The 23489-nt window shown below is 46.2% G+C and overlaps 1 protein-coding gene across 1 annotated transcript in view; it reads left to right on the top strand.

Moving 5' to 3' along the window:
- The window catches only part of RTKN2 (rhotekin 2), an 82433-nt gene extending 64423 nt beyond the window's left edge, over positions 1-18010 (top strand). The window contains exons 11-12 of the mRNA XM_040435930.1: positions 11021-11128; positions 17112-18010. Of these exons, the coding sequence (XP_040291864.1) occupies positions 11021-11128; positions 17112-17626 (623 nt within the window). The 3' untranslated portion in view covers positions 17627-18010. The remainder of the gene's footprint in view (positions 1-11020; positions 11129-17111) is intronic.
- The last annotated feature ends 5479 nt before the right edge of the window (positions 18011-23489 follow it).

Here is a 23489-nt window from a genome sequence, read left to right as displayed (position 1 = left end):
TCCTGCTGAATGCGATCCTCTCCGTGCGCGTCTCTGTTCTGCGCATGCGCAGTGAATGTCTGACTTCACTATGATGTCATCGGCGCAGGCGCAGTGGAGATGTCTGGGCAGGGAAGCGGTCAGACATTCACTGCGCATGCGCAGAACAGAGACGCGCACGGAGAGGATCACATTCAGCAGGAGATGGGCGGGCTGGAGGGACACGCTGGGCGGCGGCAGTTTATGAAGGTAGACGGAGCCTCTAGGTGCTAATGACGCCCCCATAGCACCTAGAGGCTCATTAGCATATAGATATAAGTTGTTATTTTAGCAAAACGGCTGCCCCAAAACCTATCATATTAGGATGGTTTGTTAGAGCAGACACTAGCGGATCGCTAGTGTCTGACACCTAAATATGTGATACCAAGTGATAGAAACCCTTTAATGAGAAATAGAACAGGTGTTCCTAATAATTCTTTAGGTGAGTGTATACTAATGTGCCACAAACAGGAAGTTAATATCACCAACGATTCCCATTTTATTAAGGTGTATCCTAGGGTTGGGCGATATACCGGTATCACGATATACCGCGGTATAAAAAAAACGGCGATATGGCGATATCGCTGTTTCCAAAATACCGCTGTATTTTGTGACGTCATCAAAGCGGTCAGCTCACATTGTGCGCTGACCGCTTCTAAACGTGCGCCCGCCCCTGCACCTTGCATAGCGCTGCCGCTGAGTAACATTACTTCCTCTCGCTCCTGGCCTGGCTCCTTCTTGCTCCGCCTCCCTTAGTCAAGTCTCCACCCACCATCTGACATCATCACCGTCGTCACCCACCAGTGCCGGCTCTATTGTATATGTGGCGAATCGATCCCCTGTGTGAGTACTGGTGTCTCTAGTGAGGCAGCCGCAGGAAAAGTCTCTCCAGTGTGTGCTCTGGTGACGAAATTATAAACTTACTACTTCCCGCAGCGGCCGCCCCGGCTCTCCCTCCTCCTTGCTCCCATATTCAAATCTCTGCCCACCGGCATCTGATGTCAGAATCAGAGCACACAAGCGAGGCAGCCGCGGGAAAGGTATATCGCAAAGTATTACTGCATGTATGGTGGCCTGTGGCCACAAGACCTTATTATAACGCCTCCTTGTGGCCCCCCCATACAGTGTAACGCCTCCTTGTGGCCCCCCATACAGTGTAAGGCCTCCTTGTGGCCCCCCATACAGTGTAACGCCTCCTTGTGGCCCCCCATACAGTGTAACGCCTCCTTGTGGCCCCCCATACAGTGTAACGCCTCCTTGTGGCTGCCCCCCATACAGTGTAACGCCTCCTTGTGGCTGCCCCCCATACAGTGTAACGTCTCCTTGTGGCTGCCCCCCATACAGTGTAACGTCTCCTTGTGGCTGCCCCCCATACAGTGTAACGTCTCCTTGTGGCTGCCCCCCATACAGTGTAACGTCTCCTTGTGGCTGCCCCCCATACAGTGTAACGTCTCCTTGTGGCTGCCCCCCATACAGTGTAACGTCTCCTTGTGGCTGCCCCCCATACAGTGTAACGTCTCCTTGTGGCTGCCCCCCATACAGTGTAACGTCTCCTTGTGGCTGCCCCCCATACAGTGTAACGTCTCCTTGTGGCTGCCCCCCATACAGTGTAACGTCTCCTTGTGGCTGCCCCCCATACAGTGTAACGTCTCCTTGTGGCTGCCCCCCATACAGTGTAACGTCTCCTTGTGGCTGCCCCCCATACAGTGTAACGTCTCCTTGTGGCTGCCCCCCATACAGTGTAACGTCTCCTTGTGGCTGCCCCCCATACAGTGTAACGTCTCCTTGTGGCTGCCCCCCATACAGTGTAACGTCTCCTTGTGGCTGCCCCCCATACAGTGTAACGTCTCCTTGTGGCTGCCCCCCATACAGTGTAACGTCTCCTTGTGGCTGCCCCCCATACAGTGTAACGTCTCCTTGTGGCTGCCCCCCATACAGTGTAACGTCTCCTTGTGGCTGCCCCCCATACAGTGTAACGTCTCCTTGTGGCTGCCCCCCATACAGTGTAACGTCTCCTTGTGGCTGCCCCCCATACAGTGTAACGTCTCCTTGTGGCTGCCCCCCATACAGTGTAACGTCTCCTTGTGGCTGCCTCCCATACAGTGTAACGTCTCCTTGTGTTTTTTTTTCTTTTAAACGAGTATTTATCGCAATGTATATCGTTATCGCGATAAATTTTTTTATATCGTTATCGTCTGAATATTTTTGATATCGTCCAACCCTAGTGTATCCATATAAATGGCCCACCCTGTAGACTCGCCCAGTCTATTAAAATGTATATGGTATATGTAATATTTGGTTGGGCACACCTAATACCTTGATTACTATTGATCAAAAATGGGTACACAATAAAAAAATAGTAAAATATACTCCGACACTATATATAAAAAAACTTCAACAATATGTATTGCTGATAGAATAGAAACATTTTCGGGTAAATCCAATCAGTACGATAACTGTCAAATGTATTACATCAAATGTATAATGTCCTGCTATAATCCTAAAAACTGTAGTAAAGGTTTAGAAAAACTTGTCACATACAGTTAGTGACGGCACATAGAGTAATCACTTGTCTGTAGTTGGTATCCATCATGGGTGTGTGGTTGCATACTTGTAGTCAGTAATAGTAAAGCTACATATGCTGCCGATACAGTTATTAGTTGTAACAGTAGTTGCGCTAATATAGCTTGAAGGTGGTCTTGGTCTCCAGGAAAACCAATATCCTTTCAGTATATAGCAAATACGGTTCCAAACTTTAACATCGGCGCAGTTGTAAATGAGTTGCTCACTGTTAGCATATCCGAAGCGGGGTCTCACAAGTGCCGTGGCGTCCCACGCGTGGTAGCGCTCCAAATGAGCTCTTACCTACCGTTTCCTGTTTCTGTGGGCACTGTTGTAATGATTACTGCTAACCACTAGATGGTAGAGTGGATCTCGCAGCTTGTATGATGTTAAGTTGGTCGATGTTAAGACTTAGGATTTTTTCGGAGCGCTCCTTATCCTTCTTTAAACCATCTGCATTTAATGCTTCTTTGATAGGGGGATTGTGAAGCAAGGAAGCATTAAATGCAGATGGTTTAAATAAGGATAAGGAGCGCTCCGAAAATCCTAAAGTGTAAAAAGTCTCATAAAATAAGCATGGTCCTCGCTGGAGTGAAATTGCACTTTTTTTTTTTTTGCAACTTTTTTGTGACTTTTTAAATAGTCGCAATAGTTAATCTGTCTAGAGATTCATTTACATAAGAAAAGACGCCCACTTTCAGAAAACTGGTGAGCATAGTGCAGAGCAGAAAAAAGTTGAACATTTTTGCGCAGTTTAAGCGATTGCGCAACATTTTTCGACTTTTTCACTCCATTATTCTGACTTGAGCTAATGATATATCTGGCCCATGTTTCTATGATTACTGTGCCGTCATTAACTGTATGTAACAGGCTTTCTATCCAAAATAACTACGTACCTGTGATTGATACCAACTACAGACAAGTGATTACTCTGTGCCGTCACTAACTGTGTGACAGACAAGTTTTTCTAAACCTTTACTACAGTTTTAAGAATATAACAGGGCATTATACATTTGATGTAATACATTTGACAGTTATCGTACTGATTTGATTTACCAGAAGATTTTTCCATTCTATCAGCAATACATATTAATTTTTTTATATTTTTAATTGTGTACCCATTTTTTTTATCAATAGTAATCAATTAAATTATTGTATTTGTGCACTAATGCAACGCATCCATATTTGAGTCTCGGTTGAATATATTAACAAAAAAGAAGCGGAGTGGATATATAAAATGAAAACTTTACAACCTGCGGGTATGAATATCGATTGGGATATGAAGGCAGTATCTATGTATTAACTGCTGGCTGCTATGTTTGATAGAGATAAGCAACACAATAGTGGATAGCTCACCGCCTCTCCCAAACGGAACTGGTGCTCTAGCCTAAGTACTGATCACCCAATCAGTCAAGGGGTAATGTAATGAAGAAAATATAAGGCTGGCACTCAAATATGTGAAATCAAAAGAAGTGACAATTTATTACATAAAAACCAATACAATGCACAATCAATCGATTAAAATACGTAGGAAAATACACAAAATATAGAATGTAAAAATGCCGCAGAATAAAAATGCACTGTGGACTGCAATCTAGGGGTGTTGCTCTTAGTTGGGTCTGTAGGGAAACTTATGAGAACAGTTTCTCTATGATGTAAGGTAATGTCCTCCTTGAAATAATCCTCTGATTAGGATACGAGCTGTTCCAGGAACGGCACTGTGGCCGGATGGTAATGGCAATTCAAGGAGAAAATATCAAGTTCCAACTGGTGTGGATATACCACAAGGTCACTGTAAGGCTGCAGGTGGGGAGTAAAGCGGGACCGGTTTATCTTACCCTTCTAGTTCGGGTCCGGTAGCTGGGAGGTCTCTTCCTCTTGCCGCTACTCACCACGATGCGCCGGCTTCTGCTTACGCTGTTCGGCGTCCTCGCTCGAGACTATCGTGTCACGTGATGCTTGTCTCGCGGGATTTGCCAGTCAGGAAGTTCAGTCTGTTCTTTCCTCCGGCTACTTTCGCATTAGATTTCTATGGAGCGCTCCAACATCCGAAAGGCTTGAGAACTTGCTTAGTGACTCCAGGTCATTCTTTGGGGGTGAACTCGCCAGACGCGTTTCGGGGACGTCTCTCCCCTTCCTCAGTGGCTCTACCCCCATTGTAGTGTCACTTCCTTTTATAGTCCACTCAGTACCATCCCATCCCATGTTTGATAGAGAGCTTTTATTAGTGACATATACGGTGGGTATATAGGATAGGGAATATGGCATAAGAATAATGAATCTCCAGGCTTTACTTGTATGCAAATGTAGCAAAAAAGCCACTAGTGTTCTTTATAAGGATGTCTTACTATATTATTGTAATATTCTTATATTTTTATACATTTATATAATGTTTGAGTAATTTTATTACTGAGACATATGGAAATGTATTTATTTCGAAACACCTCACTATAATAACATGAGGTAGTTCATTTTGCTGAAGCGACGTCCCAAATGAGGAGGTTTAAATGCACCCACCCTGACAAAGCGGAGCGAAACCTGGGTCGGGCACTGATATTTTATGTGATTTGATTAAGGCCTCATGCACACGACCGTTGTGTGCATCCGTAGCCGTTGTGCCGTTTTCCGTTTTTTTCGCGGACCCATTGACTTTCAATGGGTCCGTGGAAAAATCGGAAAATGCACCGTTTTGCAGCCGAGACCGTGATCCGTGTATCCTGTCCGTCAAAAAAATATGACCTGTCCTATTTTTTTGACGGACAACGGTTCACGGACCCATTCAAGTCAATGGGTCCGTGAAAGAACACGAAGATCCGTCTGCATAAAAGCTTTTTCAGAGAGTATATTCAGACAGTATATTTCAGACAGTATATTCTAACACAGAGGCGTTCCCATGGTGATGGGGACGCTTCAGGTTAGAATATACTAAAAGAACTGTGTACATGACTGCCCCCCCCCCCCCCCCCTGTAGTTAATACATTGGTGGCCAGTGGGCCGCCCTCCCTCCCCTGTAGTTAACTCTTTGTTGTCCAGTGCGGACATGAGTGTACATGACTGCTGCCTGGCAGGTGCTGCCAGGCAGCAGGGGGCAGCCCCCCCCCCTGTAGTTAACACATTGGTGGCCAGTGCGGCCGCCCCCCCCCCCTGTAGTTAACTCTTTGCGTCCGGCCGGGAGCTCCTCCTACTGGTAAGTGACAGGTCATTAAGCAATGCGCCGCACAGACCTGTCACTTACCAGTAGGAGGAGCTCTCTGCCGGACGCAGACATCGCAGCTCGCAGGTAAGTATAATGCTTCTACAAATTGCTAAGTAACCATGGCAACCGGGACTGCAGTAGCGTCCTGGTTGCCATGGTTACCGATCGGAGCCCCAGCGATTAAACTGGGACTCCGATCAGTACTCTCCGCTGCCACCAATGATAGGGGGGGGGGATTTTAATTTAGGAGGGGGAGGGAGGGGAGAGGGCCCACTGGCCACCAATGTGTTTACTACAGGGGGGGGGGGGGGGGGGGCTGCTGCCTGGCAGCACCTGCCAGGCAGCAGGGGGCAGTCATGTACACAGTTCTTATATCCATCACCATGGGAACGCCTCAGTGTTAGAATATACTGTCTGATTTGAGTTTCACGATGTAACTCAAATCCGATGGTATATTCTAACATAGAGGCGTTCCCATGGTGATGGGGACGCTTCAAGTTAAAATATACCATCGGATTGGAGAAAGCTCAGATCCTGGTATATTAACTCCTGACTTTACATTGAAAGTCAATGGGGGACGGATCCGTTTGAAATTGCACCATATTGTGTCAACGTCAAACGGATTCGTCCCCATTGACTTGCATTGTAATTCAGGACGGATCCGTTTGGCTCCGCACGGCCAGGCGAACACCAAAACGACTTTTTTTTCCATGTCCGTGGATCCTCCAAAAATCAAGGAAGACCCATGGACGAAAAAACGGTCACGGATCACGGAAAAACGGAACCCGTTTTTGCGGACCGCAAAAAAATACGGTCGTGTGCATAAGGCCTAAGACAACAACTTTGTAAGTACAATAAAGTGTGACTGAGTATTTTTATCTATACGCGGTGAGCACTATGTACGCATCTTTTTTTAAGGCCGCAGCGCTGGAATAATGGGCAGAAACGAGCATTGCGGTAAATTGCTGTAACAAGAGAAGTGTGAATGCCCGTGGGCTAAGAGACAGGACGCAGACTTTGTTAGTTGCGTTGAGCATACACTGACAGACTGCACTTTTTTGATTGTTCACCTTTACCACTTGTCTAGTTTGCGCAGATCCGCTACCCTTTTTCTTTTTTCCTTTTATACGGAGGACTGGGATAACTCCTGATAGGATCTTGCAGCATACAATACGCATGTGTATGAAGAAATTGCCAATAATAATTATTGTCAAGTGAGCACTTCACGTTCATCACTCACATGGTCTAGGTGCAGCTCAGTCCCATTCAAGTGAGTTGCAGTACCAAGCCCAGCAGCTTTCCAATGGGTGGCGCTGTGCTTGCTATGTTGTGAGGAGGCAGCGGAGCTCACCAGAATACCGCAGGCTCCTCAAACAGCTGATGGTCGGGGGGTGCTGGGAGTTGGACCCCCACAATCTTATATTGATGACCTATCCTAAGGATAGGCCATTGAAATGAAAAGAGAATTGTTAGGATAATAGGTGTACATTAGGGAGTTGCTGCTTATGCAGTTGGTTAACATGATGGTGTCTGCGCAGTTCTCCTACTTTGCTGCTGCAGCCATGCCTTTGTGATGTGGTAGAAGATGCCCTGTTCATTTGCCGAATTTCTAAATGCTATCAATGACACCTGAGCTTCAGAAAACGTTATGCCTCTCATGTGACGAGTGAATTTCTAAATTGATTGCACAAGTAGATGATTGGAATATTAACTATATTGAGTTCCTTGTTCAGCACTGAAATTGCCTCCAAGGTCGCTGAGAACTTTTGTATCTTGTTCATGTGATTAGCATTCTGTTCATGTGTGCTGCTACATAATCATAATTAGCCATACACCAAAATGCAGGGGGATTGATGGTATATGAAGCCTTGTCCATCCGTGCAGCGGTATCCAAGGTTAATTGAACCCTTCAATAACGTTTTATGAATTTTACTGCAAGCCGTCCATCCGGATGTAAAACAGGAGATCAGTTACATAAAAGCAGTATCTATTGATTCATTCTGTATGTTCGCGTGCTATAGTCTAGCAGCAGTTCAGGTTTGGATAATAATGGCGCGGTGTTAATGAGCCGAGTGGTTGCCTGTTAGCAGCAGCTGACAGCGCTGTATGAACCAGCCTGGAACAGCTGTTGAACAAGTTTTGACATTCCATGACAGCTGCTCGCTGATCGGATCGTTCACCAAACAAATATTATTCAAGGTCCTGTAATGATTTAACACTTGGGGTTTAGTGATGCTGTGCACTGGGACAATAGGATTACACATTGAACAGGGCTATGCTGGGTGGAGGCAAAGGCTGTCTTCTCTACGTACCAGAGTGATTTTTTTATTTTATTTTTTGTCTATTTAAAGGTTCTTGAATGTTCTGAATTGAACATCTTTGAAGCAATGAATCGGGTTTTACTTTAACGATACGAGGCTGCGCAGCCTAGTGTCTGTTTGAGGACATGGCAAGCGCTGCTCTCGGCACGTGCCATGTTCTCCTCAGCAGCACAGGGGAGAAGGAGGCAGTCCCTCCCCCCTGTGCCGCTGCCACCAATGGGCTGATAGCAGGGAGGAGGAGGGGAGGGACTGTGGCCACTGCGCCACCAATGACTATAATTAACACGTTAATCTAAATGTAGGCAGTGGTATCACATTCCCGGCACTCTCCCTCTGACATGGCACTGCGATCCCCAGCAATTAACCCCTCAGGTGCGGCACCTGATGGGGTTAATTGCCGAGAATCGCAGCGCCATGTCAGAGGGCGGGTGCCGGTTATGAGATAAAAATGTACTCCTTAAGGGTTCATTCACACGTCCGTGTGTGTTTTACGGATCCGCAAAACACTGACATTGGCAATGTGCGTTCTGCATTTTGCAGACTGCACATCGCCGGCACTTAATAGAAAATGCCTATTCTTGTCCGCATTTGCCTACAAGGGTCTGTATATACTAATTTCTGAGACTGGCAGGACCTTTGTTGGTGATCATACTTACCTGATCCCCAGTGCTGGGTCCCGGCTCGTTTGCTCCCCAGCTTCTGTTGCTTGTCTCGAGTCCCTTCATAAAAACTTCCTGTTTGACGCCGTTACAGCCAATTACTGATCACTGCTTTCCTTGCATTATGTTAAATGGTCATGTGATGCAAGGGGATCAGATCTCCACTGTGGCCAGTGATTGGCTGCAGCAGCATCAAGATAAAAGTTTTAATGGAGAAACCTAACACAAGCAGCAGAGGCCTGGAAGCGAATGAGCTAAGGCCCAGCACCTAGGAATCAAGGAAGAATGATCAGCAATGCGAATCTGGCTAGTCTGAGCGTTCATAGAAATTAGTGCACAAACCCTCAAGATTGATGGGGTTACAAGAACGAATCAAAAGGACAGACAAATGTATTATTTATAATTTTTTTTATTATACCATAATTGTATGGTAGGAGCCAATGGCTCCTTGATATCGGTTCTACAGTCCCAAAAAAAAAATTGTGTTTCTGTAGCAGTCAGCAGAGATAAAACTTCCATATAGATAGGTTATCCATTATTTAGTTTGCTGCTGTGAAGAGAAGAGGTTATCAGCGAACATAATAGATATAGAATTAGGATGAACGTGGAATATGTAGGATCTAATTGTTCGCTCACCCTGTTTCCTCTCTGGCCGCAGTGATGGTCTGACTGAGAAAGTCAGTAAGGCTCTTTACTGTGCTGAAAGTCCAAACAAAGCCGGAAGATAAAAAGCGAAAGTAGAATACATAAAGGGGCTTAAAAATTATATCCCACAAACCATCCACTGTTTTTTTGTTAAAAAATAAAATACATATAATGTTCACATCTAGGGCTCATTCAGACGGCCGTATGCTATCCGCAAAAATGCGGATCCGTTTTTTTGCGGATTAGATGCTGACCCATTCACTTCTATGGGGCCCTTTTCTATTCCACGGTTCCGCAAAACAAATGAAACATGTCCTTTACTTGTCTGTGAAAATCAGGACATGGCCCTACTGAAGTCTATGGGTCTGCAAAAATAGTAAATGCTATCCGTTTTTTTGCAGATCCGAAAAAACAAACAAATGGCATTCAATATTTTTGCGGACAGCATATACGGCCGTCTGAATGAGCCCATAGGCTGTGAAGAAAAAAATGGTAGTGTCCATTTAAACACACCTCACATGGGGATCGGATCAACCGAAGTGGATTTTCCAGGGTGACAGCACTGCAATCAGAACATTATTTATTTTATGCACTTATAGCGCTACTATATTCTGCAGTGCTTTACAGACATTAGCGTCCAACTGTCCCCATTGGGGCTCACAATCTAAGGTCCCTATCCAGTATGTCTTTTTAGTGTGGGAGAAAACCGGAGTACCTGTAGGAAACCCACGCAAACACGTGGAGAACATACAAACACCATGCAGATGTTGTCCTTGGTCGGAACATTAGTAAGTTTTATTAAGTCCTCATTCAGATGGCAGTAATGTGTGCCTATTTTAATGTCCATATTACAGCCATAAATCTGGCCCAACCGTAGGTCTAATGATCATTCTAAACTAATAGCATCATAGGGATCTGTGATGCTGTAAATTTGAATCATTAGACTCGCAATTAGGCTGGGATTTGAGGCTGTAATAAGGACGTTCAAATGGCGAGTGAACAGCCTGTCGGATCCGTGCTGCCGCTAGTGCACGTGTTCCCCCCGGACTACCGCTCTGGCCCCATTGACTATAATGGGACGGGCCGGAGTTCCAGCGGCAGCACGGCAAACATGCCGAGAGGCGGCCAGAATAAAACTACGACTTGGCCATGGCTGAGCCAAAAGTCAATGGGGGATGGGTCCGTTTTCTATTGTGTCCGAGAAAACTGATTTGTCCCCATCGACTTACATTGTGAGTCATGATGGATCCGCAATGGGGACGCAACGGAATGGAATGCATTCTGGTGCATTCTGTATCATTCAGTTCAGTTTTGTCCCCGTTGACAATGAATAGGGACAAAAGGAAGTGTTTTCCCCCGCTATTGAGATCCTATGAAGGATCTCAATAGCGGAAAGGGATAACGCTGATGTTAATGTAGCCTAAAGTGTATTTCCAATAGCAAGACCAGTAACATTTTTCTTCCCCCTGTTATCACACATAAGTACATTTAACATAGTTATGTTCCTGGATCAGTTTCATAAAGGAAAATCAGAAAGCTTCATTAAATGAAAAATGTATTTCATGTGTAAATGAAAACTGCTCTGTGCTGCCCTGCTAACAGAGGTGTTCTTCTCTCAGGTCAGTGGAAGCATTGTGCAGAAAAACTCATGAAAATCGAGATTATGTCACCACGGAAACCACCATTGTTTCTAACAAAAGAGGCGACGTCAGTGTACCATGATATGAGTAAGTGTAATTTGTAGACGTGGAAGGTAAAAAAAAATTAGAAGGCTGGATTTTCTGTCCTTTTTTATGTAGTGTTTTTGGGTTTACACGCAATATACTGTCTGCTCTGAGCTTTACTTGATTTTTATGCATTTTTTTTTTCCCTTCCCCATGACCGCACCACAAAGAGAGGGGATCCGCCCCCCAGGGACCAGAAACCTGCAGAAGAAAAAGGCGGAGCCTCTCTTCAACCACAGTGGTTTCCTGTCCCTGGAGCGAGAGACCCGCAGTTTTATTTTCAGGTACCGCTAGTCTGGAAGTCCCAGAAATGTTCTGGAGGGCTATGCGGTAATACCTGCCGGGGTCTATCGCGCCATAGTTTTGGGCTGACAGGACCCTAGGAGCCACGTGCAGCCCGGATCCATGGAAGGAACATGTATTCCGGTGCATCCTCCAGCATACGGCTCAGACAAGGAAGAAGCAGCCTAGATCAGGCAGACCCCAGGCTTTGAAAGAAAGTACTCCTTATGATGATTGTACTTAGGTTATGGTTGTCCCTCTCGTGGCTTTAGGGCCTGGTTGTCCCTCTCGTGGCTTTAGGGCCTGGTTGTCCCTCTCGTGGCTTTAGGGCCTGGTTGTCCCTCTCGTGGCTTTAGGGCCTGGTTGTCCCTCTCGTGGCTTTAGGGCCTGGTTGTCCCTCTCGTGGCTTTAGGGCCTGGTTGTCCCTCTCGTGGCTTTAGGGCCTGTCAAACTCTGACTGAACGACTGTAGCATCTATGTCTAGTCGGCTGATCGCTTGCCTGGTGGGATGAACTTTATACAAAAGGTGGTCGCGCTGCCAGGTATACGTCTTAATTCACAAGCTCAAGAGAAGCGGCGATCTTCTTTGACACAACCAGCACACCTGAGTCCCGCTGGATAGTAGCCTTTTCTCAATCTTCCTATGGAATCAAAGTTTCGGGTACATAGTGAAGGGCCGCAAAGTTGAGTTTACCAAACTTTTATTATACTCACAATAAAATTGTGAATGACATGCCTTTAAATAATCATAAAATCTGGTCCATCAACCACAATGCCCGACCTAGGTTTCGCCAATAAGGCTTCCTCAGGGGCGATCATCATGTGGGATGAACGTCTGTTGCATCTATACTTGGTTGGCTTGCACCTACAGCATCAGACTGGACAGCTGAACACCTGTAGCATTTATGAACTCCTGTAGAGTCCATGCCTGGTCCACTGGCTGCCTTTTGAGCCTGTGCCTATGTGGCTGGCCGCCTGTTGAGCCTGGGCCTATGTGGCTGGCCGCCTGTTGAGCCTGGGCCTATGTGGCTGGCCGCCTGTTGAGCCTGGGCCTATGTGGCTGGCCGCCTGTTGAGCCTGGGCCTATGTGGCTGGCCGCCTGTTGAGCCTGGGCCTATGTGGCTGGCCGCCTGTTGAGCCTGGGCCTATGTGGCTGGCCGCCTGTTGAGCCTGGGCCTGTCTGGCTGGCCGCCTGTTGAGCCTGGGCCTGTCTGGCTGGCCGCCTGTTGAGCCTGGGCCTGTCTGGCTGGCCGCCTGTTGAGCCTGGGCCTGTCTGGCTGGCCGCCTGTTGAGCCTGGGCCTGTCTGGCTGGCCGCCTGTTGAGCCTGGGCCTGTCTGGCTGGCCGCCTGTTGAGCCTGGGCCTGTCTGGCTGGCCGCCTGTTGAGCCTGGGCCTGTCTGGGTGGCCGCCTGTTGAGCCTGGGCCTGTCTGGGTGGCCGCCTGTTGAGCCTGGGCCTGTCTGGCTGGCCGCCTGTTGAGCCTGGGCCTGTCTGGCTGGCCGCCTGTTGAGCCTGGGCCTGTCTGGGTGGCCGCCTGTTGAGCCTGGGCCTGTCTGGGTGGCCGCCTGTTGAGCCTGGGCCTGTCTGGGTGGCCGCCTGTTGAGCCTGGGCCTGTCTGGCTGGCCGCCTGTTGAGCCTGGGCCTGTCTGGCTGGCCGCCTGTTGAGCCTGGGCCTGTCTGGCTGGCCGCCTGTTGAGCCTGGGCCTGTCTGGCTGGCCGCCTGTTGAGCCTGGGCCTGTCTGGGTGGCCGCCTGTTGAGCCTGGGCCTGTCTGGGTGGCCGCCTGTTGAGCCTGGGCCTGTCTGGGTGGCCGCCTGTTGAGCCTGGGCCTGTCTGGGTGGCCGCCTGTTGAGCCTGGGCCTGTCTGGGTGGCCTCATGTACCTAGGGAGTTGAATGCTTCTGTGTTTGCTTGTTGGGATGACTGCTCTTGCTGTCTGCTTCTGCTGCTGGGTTTATCTAGTGCGGTTGTGTTGATCGGCGGACAGCTCCACATGGCCAACGGCTTCTACGGCTGTGTCTGCATGGCTGGTGTTTTCTGTTGCCATGTTAAAATAGTTGACTGCTCAGGCAGCAGTGTCTGGATGAATGAACTTGACTCTGAGTGGGTGTTTATGTGACCAGCGGGGCCTGGGGTGCCGTCATGTCTTTGTGGCGGTCTATCTTGGTGGCTATGCATGTAGGGTGAACTAGTTCTGTGGATATGTTCGGTTGTCAATTTGTAGTTTAGTAGTCTACAATAGGCATAGCACTCCAAAAAAGCAATATAATATCCTTGAGGAGTGAGAAGATGGGCTGGACCATATTGCTTGAATAGCCTACAGTATGAACTGCGTATCAACAAAGCCCTATATGGCTCCTGGTTGGGCGTAACAAGATGGACTGGAACATTTTAGTCTGGATGGCCTACAGGAGGTATGGCGCACCAACAAACTCTATAAACACTTGCTGCTGATATAGAATTAAGGCTGAAGGGTCCAGTGGGCTCTTTGGACCTTTTGCGGCAGACCCGTGAGCTCCTACGGGGGAAGGATGCCACGGTAGTTTTTCCATTATGGGTGTCAGATTGCAAGGAAAATTGGAGATTTGACGTCTAAAGTTCTTCTGGTAAATGTAACACAAGGCCTCCAGTGGATCTTGGATCAAAGCATCTGTCTCGCAATATATTCTGTACCAAAGGAATCGGTGTTCAGCAATCATCTTCAGTTGGTCATTCCTTGTCAAGAAAAGATACTTCTCTAAGGCCTCTTTCACACTTGCGTTGTTGGGATCCGGCATGCACTTCCGTTGCCGGAGGTGCCTGCCGGATCCGGAAAAACGCAAGTGTACTGAAAGCATTTGAAGACGGAACCGTCTTCCAAATGCTTTCAGTGTTACTATGGCACCCAGGACGCTATTAAGGTCCTGGTTGCCATAGTAGTAGTGGGGAGCGGGGGAGCGGTATACTTACAGTCCGTGCGGCTCCCGGGGCGCTCCAGAATGACGTCAGAGCGCCCCATGCGCATGGATGACGTGATCCATGCGCTTGGGGCGCCCTGACGTCACTCTGGAGCGCCCGGGGAGCCGCACGGACGGTAAGTACACTGCTCCCCCGCTCCCCACTACACTTACCATGGCTGTCAGGACTTTAGCGTCCCGGCAGCCATGGTAACCACTCTGAAAAAGCTAAATGTCGGCTCCGGCAATGCGCCGAAACGACGTTTAGCTTAAGGCCGGATCCGGATCAATGCCTTCCAATGGGCATTAATTCCGGATCCGGCCTTGCGGCAAGTGTTCCGGATTTTTGGCCGGAGCAAAAAGCGCAGCATGCTGCGGTATTTTCTCCGGCCAACAAACGTTCTGTACCGGAACTGAAGACATCCTGATGCATCCTGAACGGATTACTCTCCATTCAGAATGCATTAGGATAATCCTGATCAGGATTCTTCCGGCATAGAGCCCCGACGACGGAACTCTATGCCGGAAGACAAGAACGCAGGTGTGAAAGAGCCCTAAGATGTTTTGTTAAAATCTGTTATGATTATTTTGCTAAACACTTGATGAGAAACCCATATGAGATTTCTTTTATAAGATTATGGTAGATTTAAGTATAATGTCTGGTATTAAAATTTTCTAGGATGTTATTGATATGACCCCTTTTTTCTTTTAAGTTCAGACCTCTAGTTAGCTTGGATCCCCTATGCTTCCATCTGGGTATTCTTAGCTTTGATTGCTTTTCTAGCACTTTTGATAAGCCCAGGGATCAAAAGGAATAAGTTGCCACTGCCTGGACATTAGGAGATGCCTTGTTCGTTACCTAAGGGTAACTAAGGAGTGGGGAAAGTCCTTTTGAGCTTTTTGTTCCTTTTTTCTGGCCTAAATAAGGGTAAAGCGGCCTCGAAGAGTTCACTAGCCAGATAGCTTAGGTCATATTTTTTATTTTTTTTCTCTGGCTTACATCTCTTCTGGAAACATTTCTACTTGCGCAGTCTACCTCTTGGGAGGAGAGGCTATTGTTTCTATTGTGCAAATCTGTAAGGCTGCCACGTGGTCTTTTCATTCTACCTTACCGTCTCTATTGGCTCCAGCTCAATTCTGCCTCTGTTCTTCTGTCGGTAAGAAGTTCTGCAAGTGGCGCCCCCCCCCCCCCCGTAAGGAAGGGGTATTCTTCTCTGTAAATCCTCTCTGTGGTGCTGTCGTGGGGGAAGGGAAAAATTATGATTACACTTAGGGAGCATTCACATGACCGTATAAATGGATCTACATCCGTTCCGCAAATTTGCGGAACGGGTGCGGGCCCATTTATTTCAATGGGGCTGCAAAAGATGCGGCCAGCACACCATGTGCTGTCCGCAACCGTTGTTTTGTTCCGTTGCCCCGCCAAAAAGATAGAGCATATCCTATTCTTGTCTGCGGTTGCGGACAAGAATAGGCATTCTCTATATAGCGCCGGCCATGTGCGGTCCACAAAATGCGGAACGCACATGGCCGGTATCCATGTGTTGCGCATCCGCAATTTGCGGACCGCAAAACACTTAGTCGTGTGAATGCTCCCTTGCCGATAATCAGATTTTCCAGACCCCACGACAGCACCCTTCCTTATTCCAACCCCCCCCTGGTGTTTCTGGGTTCTTGACTTAAGTTGTACAGGGTGTCTTGAAAATCGTGAGGTCTGGAAAATCCGATTACCGGTAAGTGTAATCATCATTTTTCCTTACATTTTTGTTACATTGTGTTTTTCCAAGACTTATCCTCTGGATAGGTCATCAGTATCTGATTGGTGGGGGTCTGACAATAGATACCCCCACCGATCAGCTCCAGCTACATTGTACAATGCAACGGCTGTACTGGGTATTGCAGTTCAGCCCCAATCACTTCAATGGAGCTTAGTTGCACCTAGGCCATGTGACATGACTGGAGATGAGTGAATTTCATATTTTTAAATTCGTTCATGCTTCGTTTACTGGTTAAAAGGTGAATTGCGTTATGGATTCCGTTCTGCATAACGGAAACGGGACGGATCCGTTTTGCAGCCTATACACTTCTATTATGACGGAATGCCTCTAAAGGCATTCCGTTATTCATTCCGTCATCGAATTGCGTTATAGTCTGTGGTAACGGAATCCATAGCACAATTCACCTTTTACCAGTAAACGAAGCGTGAACGAATTTCATAACCTGAAATTTACTGCTCTCTAGACATGACATTGCCTAGGCCTATGTTGGCTAACCTTCGGCACTCCAGTTGCGGAAAACTACGACTCCCAAGATGTACACTTGCTTGGCTGTTCTCGGAACTCCATAGAAATGAATGTGGCATGCTGGGAGTCGTAGTTTCAGCACTGCTGGAGTGTCAGAGATTGGCCATCACAGACCTAGGCTAAGCTGCAAGAAGGCCACAGTGCCATCTCAAACAGTTGTTCTGCGGGGGTTCTGGGTGTTGGACCTCCACCAGTCAGATACTCTTGACCTATCTAGAGGATAGGTAATCAATATAAGTCTTGGAAAACTCCATTGAAGTATCTTTTTTTTTTTTCTTTTTTTTTTTCTCTACTAATTAAAAGTAAAAATACAAAACTAAATTTTCAGAAAATTCATATCCATTCGGGGGTTGGGGGGTGGAATATGTAATTGAACAATCAGGTCGCCATGTATTTCAAAATACTTCTGTTTAGATCAAATTATTAATTTCTATGATACCATTCAGTATTGTACACACTCCTTTTTAGGTATTGGTTCTCCTGTGCAGCTTGAAAGCCTAACAGATATTCTGCACAGGAAAATTGAAGAGACAGATGGCCAGTTTCTCATTGGTCAGGAAGACTCTGTTTTACCTCCATGGTCTGCCTTATTTGATGGCAATCATGAACTTCATATAGAAAAGAACACCCTTTCTCCAAAAAATAACGAATCAAACCCTCTGGACAGCAAAGGAAAGAAAAGAAGAGCTCCGCCTCCACCTCCCAACAAGACCCCATATAGTACAGTTCAGAAGGTCCTGGACCCTACAGAAAAGGAGAATATCTGGCCGCGATCTCGCAAGTCTCTCGATGCCAAATTGTCTTCTATCATGCAACAGTTCCAGAAGCCAACCATCCCTCCTAGAAAGGCCATGTTCCCTGAGGGCAATGACCAGACTGAAAGAGATGCTGAGGAGCTTCCATCAAAACCAGTTCCAGCTCCAAGACAAAAGTCCATGAAAGATAGACTGGTCCCAAAGTCGTGGTTACAGTCTCAAGAATGAATGCATTTTTGGTGTAAGTGTATGGTAAACTGGAAGAAAATAATTCACGTACAAATTAACTGTAATTTACTACAAAGAACCTGTTAAAATATTTTTTTTCTTTGTCCCTGAAAGCAGTTGCACAGCGTAATTGGCTTATTATTTTAATCACAAGCCTATCCTCGTGTTATTTTATTTTTATTTTTTTTGTGTTCAGATTATGTATAAGAATTTTTCGCATACCCTGAAAGAAAACCAGGCTCTTTTGAAGATTATTATTATCCGCTGGCTCGCAGACTGTTCAGCCTCGTAATTACACCCAGGACACAAAAGTAAAATGTCAGTTTAGGTTGACTTGTACACATTTATTCCTTTCTTTGCCAGTGACTGTCCTGAGCTGAGGTTTTACTACACTGCGTGCAGAATTATTAGGCAAATGAGTATTTTGACCACATCATCCTCTTTATGCATGTTGTCTTACTCCAAGCTGTATAGGCTCGAAAGCCTACTACCAATTAAGCATATTAGGTGATGTGCATCTCTGTAATGAGAAGGGGTGTGGTCTAATGACATCAACACCCTATATTAGGTGTGCATAATTATTAGGCAACTTCCTTTCCTTTGGCAAAATGGGTCAAAAGAAGGACTTGACAGGCTCAGAAAAGTAAAAAATAGTGAGATATCTTGCAGAGGGATGCAGCACTCTTAAAATTGCAAAGCTTCTGAAGCGTGATCATCGAACAATCAAGCGTTTCATTCAAAATAGTCATCAGGGTCGCAAGAAGCGTGTGGAAAAACCAAGGCGCAAAATAACTGCCCATGAACTGAGAAAAGTCAAGCGTGCAGCTGCCAAGATGCCACTTGCCACCAGTTTGGCCATATTTCAGAGCTGCAACATCACTGGAGTGCCCAAAAGCACAAGGTGTGCAATACTTAAAGACATGGCCAAGGTAAGAAAGGCTGAAAGACGACCACCACTGAACAAGACACACAAGCTGAAACGTCAAGACTGGGCCAAGACTGATTTTTCTAAGGTTTTATGGACTGATGAAATGAGAGTGAGTCTTGATGGGCCAGATGGATGGGCCCGTGGCTGGATTGGTAAAGGGCAGAGAGCTCCAGTCCGACTCAGACGCCAGCAAGGTGGAGGTGGAGTACTGGTTTGGGCTGGTATCATCAAAGATGAGCTTGTGGGGCCTTTTCAGGTTGAGGATGGAGTCAAGCTCAACTCCCAGTCCTACTGCCAGTTTCTGGAAGACACCTTCTTCAAGCAGTGGTACAGGAAGAAGTCTGCATCCTTCAAGAAAAACATGATTTTCATGCAGGACCATGCTCCATCACACGCGTCCAAGTACTCCACAGCGTGGCTGGCAAGAAAGGGTATAAAAGAAGAAAATCTAATGACATGGCCTCCTTGTTCACCTGATCTGAACCCCATTGAGAACCTGTGGTCCATCATCAAATGTGAGATTTACAAGGAGGGAAAACAGTACACCTCTCTGAACAGTGTCTGGGAGGCTGTGGTTGCTACTGCACGCAATGTTGATGGTGAACAGATCAAAACACTGACAGAATCCATGAATGGCAGGCTTTTGAGTGTCGTTGCAAAGAAAGGTGGCTATATTGGTCACTGATTTGTTTTTGTTTTGTTTTTGAATGTCAGAAATGTATATTTGTGAATGTTGAGATGTTATATTGGTTTCACTGGTAAAAATAAATAATTGAAATGGGTATATATTTGTTTTTTGTTAAGTTGCCTAATAATTATGCACAGTAATAGTCACCTGCACACACAGATATCCCCCTAAAATAGCTAAAACTAAAAACAAACTAAAAACTACTTCCAAAAATATTCAGCTTTGATATTAATGAGTTTTTTGGGTTCATTGAGAACATGGTTGTTGTTCAATAATAAAATTAATCCTCAAAAATACAACTTGCCTAATAATTCTGCACTCCCTGTATGATAAGTCTTACTAATCGGCCCTATTACAGTTCATAATCATTAAATATAAGACAAATGCTGAATGCAAGTCATAACGAGGCAGTGCTTACTATGTAAAATTAGATTTTTGTTTTTATATATAGAATGTGTTTGTAAAACTTTTTATATTCTGTAGCTGTAAGGTATTTTTTTTTTTATAACTTTTTTTTTTTTTGCGAAGTTAAAATGTAATGCCTCTTTCAGTCATCCATGATGATATCCTTGACACAATGGTCAATGGGTTCAGCCCTGTAGATGTCGGTGATGAATCCATGTTTGGTCCATATGTTTGTTTTTTGCGTTCTTTGTTATCAGTGTTCCACGGACACTGCTAGACTGAAAATGTAATTTCCAGAGCATCTCCTAGCAAAATGGTTTATGAATACCATGAACCAAACACGGGTGGCATCTGTGTTGTCCATGGCATTCACGGACTTAAAGTTTATAATGTGAGTGAGGCATCCATAGTCATGGACATAAATAAGGCATGCTTCCTTGGTGGTCCGTGGAAAACCTCTGATGTGTGAATACACACATTAGAGTCAATGGATATGTGAGCGATCCCTAGAGAACACACACAGCACACGTACATACTGTAATTCACTGACGTGAAAAAGGACCATTTCAAAAGGCTTTTCACACATCATAGTAGCATACTTAGTTTTGATCAATGGGGGTCCAGGTTCTGAGATCACCAAGGCTAGGTCTACACGTCGACATTTGTTGCACTAATGTCGCGCGACAATTTTTATAATGATAGTCTGGTCTCGCACTGCGACGGGACAGTCGGAAAAAATCAATTCTAGATGGATTTGCATTGCGACACCATAGACTATCATTATAAAAATTGTCGTGCGACAAAGGGCACAACTACACTGCAACATATCTGTCGCGTGACTTATTGTAGTCGTGTAGACCTAGCCTAAAACATAGAGAGTGGAACACCGTCCTTGCTTGGAGAAGATGGGCTGCCATGCTTGCTTGGAGAAGATGGGCTCAGTAGAAAGACTGGGTAAGGAGAGATCGTGGTCAAGTGGGCACTACTGCCTCCATATTTTAGTGATCAGCAGGGGGTACATGTTTACATTTTTTTTGTTTTTTGTTTTTTTTGTGTGGGAGGGACGAGGGGCTCGCATAACATCATGGACATCATTATGGTTAAGTGTTGAGTTGCACATGTGTTTTTAATTGGAAAGAATCTTTTTTTTTTCTTCTCCCTTTGGCTACTTTCACACTTGCGTTCGGTGCGGATCCGTCTGGTATCTGCACAGACGGATCCGCACCTATAATGCAAACAATGGTATCCGTTCAGAACGGATCCGTCTGCATAACAGCTTTTTCAGATCTGAGTTTTCACATCATGAAAACTCAGATCCGGCAGTATATTCTAACACAGAGGCGTTCCCATGGTGATGGGGACGCTTCAAGTTAGAATATACTAAGAACTGTGTACATAACTGCCCCCTGCTGCCTGGCAGCACCCGATCTCTTACAGGGGCTGTGATCCGCACAATTAACCCCTCAGGTGCCGCACCTGTCACTTACCAGTAGGAGGAGCGGCCGGCCACAGACAGCGCAGGTAAGTATAATGCTTCTAAAATTGCTAAGTAACCATGGCAGCCAGGACTGCAGTAGCGTCCTGGCTGCCATGGTAAACGATCGGAGCCCCAGCGATTTAAACTGGGACTCCGATCGGAACTCTCCGCTGCCACCAATGATGGGGGGGGAGGGGGGTGATTTTAATTAGGGGGAGAAGAGGGGAGGCCGCACTGGGCACCAATGAATTTAATACTGGGGAGGGAGGGGGGCCGCACTGGCCACCAATGAATTTAATACTGGGGAGGGAGGGGGGGCCGCACTGGCCACCAATGAATTTAATATTGGGGAGGGAGGGGGGGGCCGCACTGGCTACCAATGAATTTAAAACTGGGGAGGGAGGGGGGTCTGGCCCCTGCTGCCTGGCAGCACCTGATCTCTTATAGGGGGCTATGATACGCACAATTAACCCCTCAGGTGCGGTGGTATATTAATAGAGACTCCTGACTTTACATTGAAAGTCAATGGGGGACGGATCCGTTTGCAATTGCACCATATTGTGTCAACGTCAAACGGATCCGTCCCCATTGACTTGCATTGTAAGTCAGGACGGATCAGTTTGGCTCCGCACGGCCAGGTGGACACCAAAACGCTGCAAGCTGCGTTTTGGTGTCCGCCTCCAGAGCGGAATGGAGGCGGAACGGAGCCAAACTGATGCATTCTGAACGGATCCTTATCCATTCAGAATGCATTGCGGATGAACGGATCAGTTCGGGGCCGCTTGTGAGAGCCCTCAAACGGATCTCACAAGAGAAACTCCAAACGCAAGTGTGAAAATAGCCTTTTCTGGAATACTTTTATAAAACAGTTTTGTAAAATGCAAGGCCTAATAGGTTTTATTATGGAATGCCGAAACATAGAAAAAATATAATACATATTTGTAACTCTTAAAGTACTTTCACACTTGCGTTGTTGGATTCCGGCAGGCAGTTCCGTTGCCGGAACTGCCTGCAGGATCCGGAAATCTGTATGCAAACTGATGGCATTTGTTTCCGGATGCGGCTGACAAATGCATTGAAACACTAGATCCGTCTCTCCGGTGTCATCCAGAAAAACGGATCCGGTATTTATTTTTTTCTCATTTTTTTAAGGTCTGCGCATGTGCAGATCTGGACACCGGAACCGGTTTTCCTTAACACTTAGTACCGAATCTGGCATGAATACATTTCAATGGAAATAAATGCCGGAACCGGCATTCCGGCAAGTGTTCCGGAATTTTGGCCGGAGAAAATACCACAGCATGCTGCAGTATTTTCTCCGGCCAAATACCTTAAGAGTGACTGAAAGGAAGACCTCCTGATTCATACTGAACAGAATGCTTTCTGTTCAGAATGCATTAGGATAAAACTGAAGCGTTTTATTTTCTGGTATTGAGCCCCTAGGGCGGAACTTAATACCGGAAAACTTTAACGCAAGTGTGAAAGAACCCTTAGCTGATTCTTAGGGACCATGTATTCTTTAAAGAGGTTTTCCAGCATTCGAGAAGGGAGTCTAGTTTTCATTACACCAGTAACAGCACCACATTTGTCCAAAGGCTCTGTCTGGTATTAAAGTTATGCCCCATTCACTTGAATAGGAACGAGTTGCAATACCAGACACAGTCAATGGACAGGCACGGCACTGACTTTGAAGGAAAAAAAAATACCCCTTTTCCCTTAGACAACCTCTCTTAAAGTGAATGTATTAATGTAATTTTAGATTTATAAATGTAATTATGTAGCAAAAGTTGTAGCTATTTATTTTTAACATTCTCTGGATGCTGCCATGTTAGAGGCACGCACTATCCTCCTGAATTTGTCTGTATTATGCTTTATGGCAGTTACAATTAATGAGTTAGTAGACAGTAAACTGTCTAGAGACCAATAGAAACTCTAGAAAACTATAGTGTATAGTCCCAACCCAGAAACCGGGGTGCGACAGGAGAGCTATATACAGAGCTTTGTACAGTTGCATGTATGTGGGTATAGTTTTACCCAGGCAGTCAGCAGTACAATAAGGCCTCATGCACACGACCGTTGTTTGGGTCCGCATCCGAGCCGCGGCTCGGATGCGGACCTATTCACTTCAATGGGGCCGCAAAAGATGCGGACAGCACTCCGTGTGCTGTCCGCATTTGTGGCTCCGTTCCGCGGCCCCGCTGAAAAAAATATAACCTGTCTTATTCTTGTCTGCTCTTTGCGGACAAGAATAGGCATTTACAAAGAAAAGAACACAAATGCAATAGCACTCTGCAACAAGACTAGGCATTTATATTGCCGGCGCCCATTCCGTTCCGCAAATTGCGGAAGGCAACATGGGCGGCTC

The sequence above is a fragment of the Bufo bufo genome, chromosome 6 (genome assembly GCF_905171765.1).
Source record: "Bufo bufo chromosome 6, aBufBuf1.1, whole genome shotgun sequence".
In the NCBI taxonomy this organism is placed as follows: domain Eukaryota; kingdom Metazoa; phylum Chordata; class Amphibia; order Anura; family Bufonidae; genus Bufo; species Bufo bufo.
Note: the sequence above shows the minus strand (reverse complement) of the source record. Positions and strands in the feature narration are given on the sequence as shown.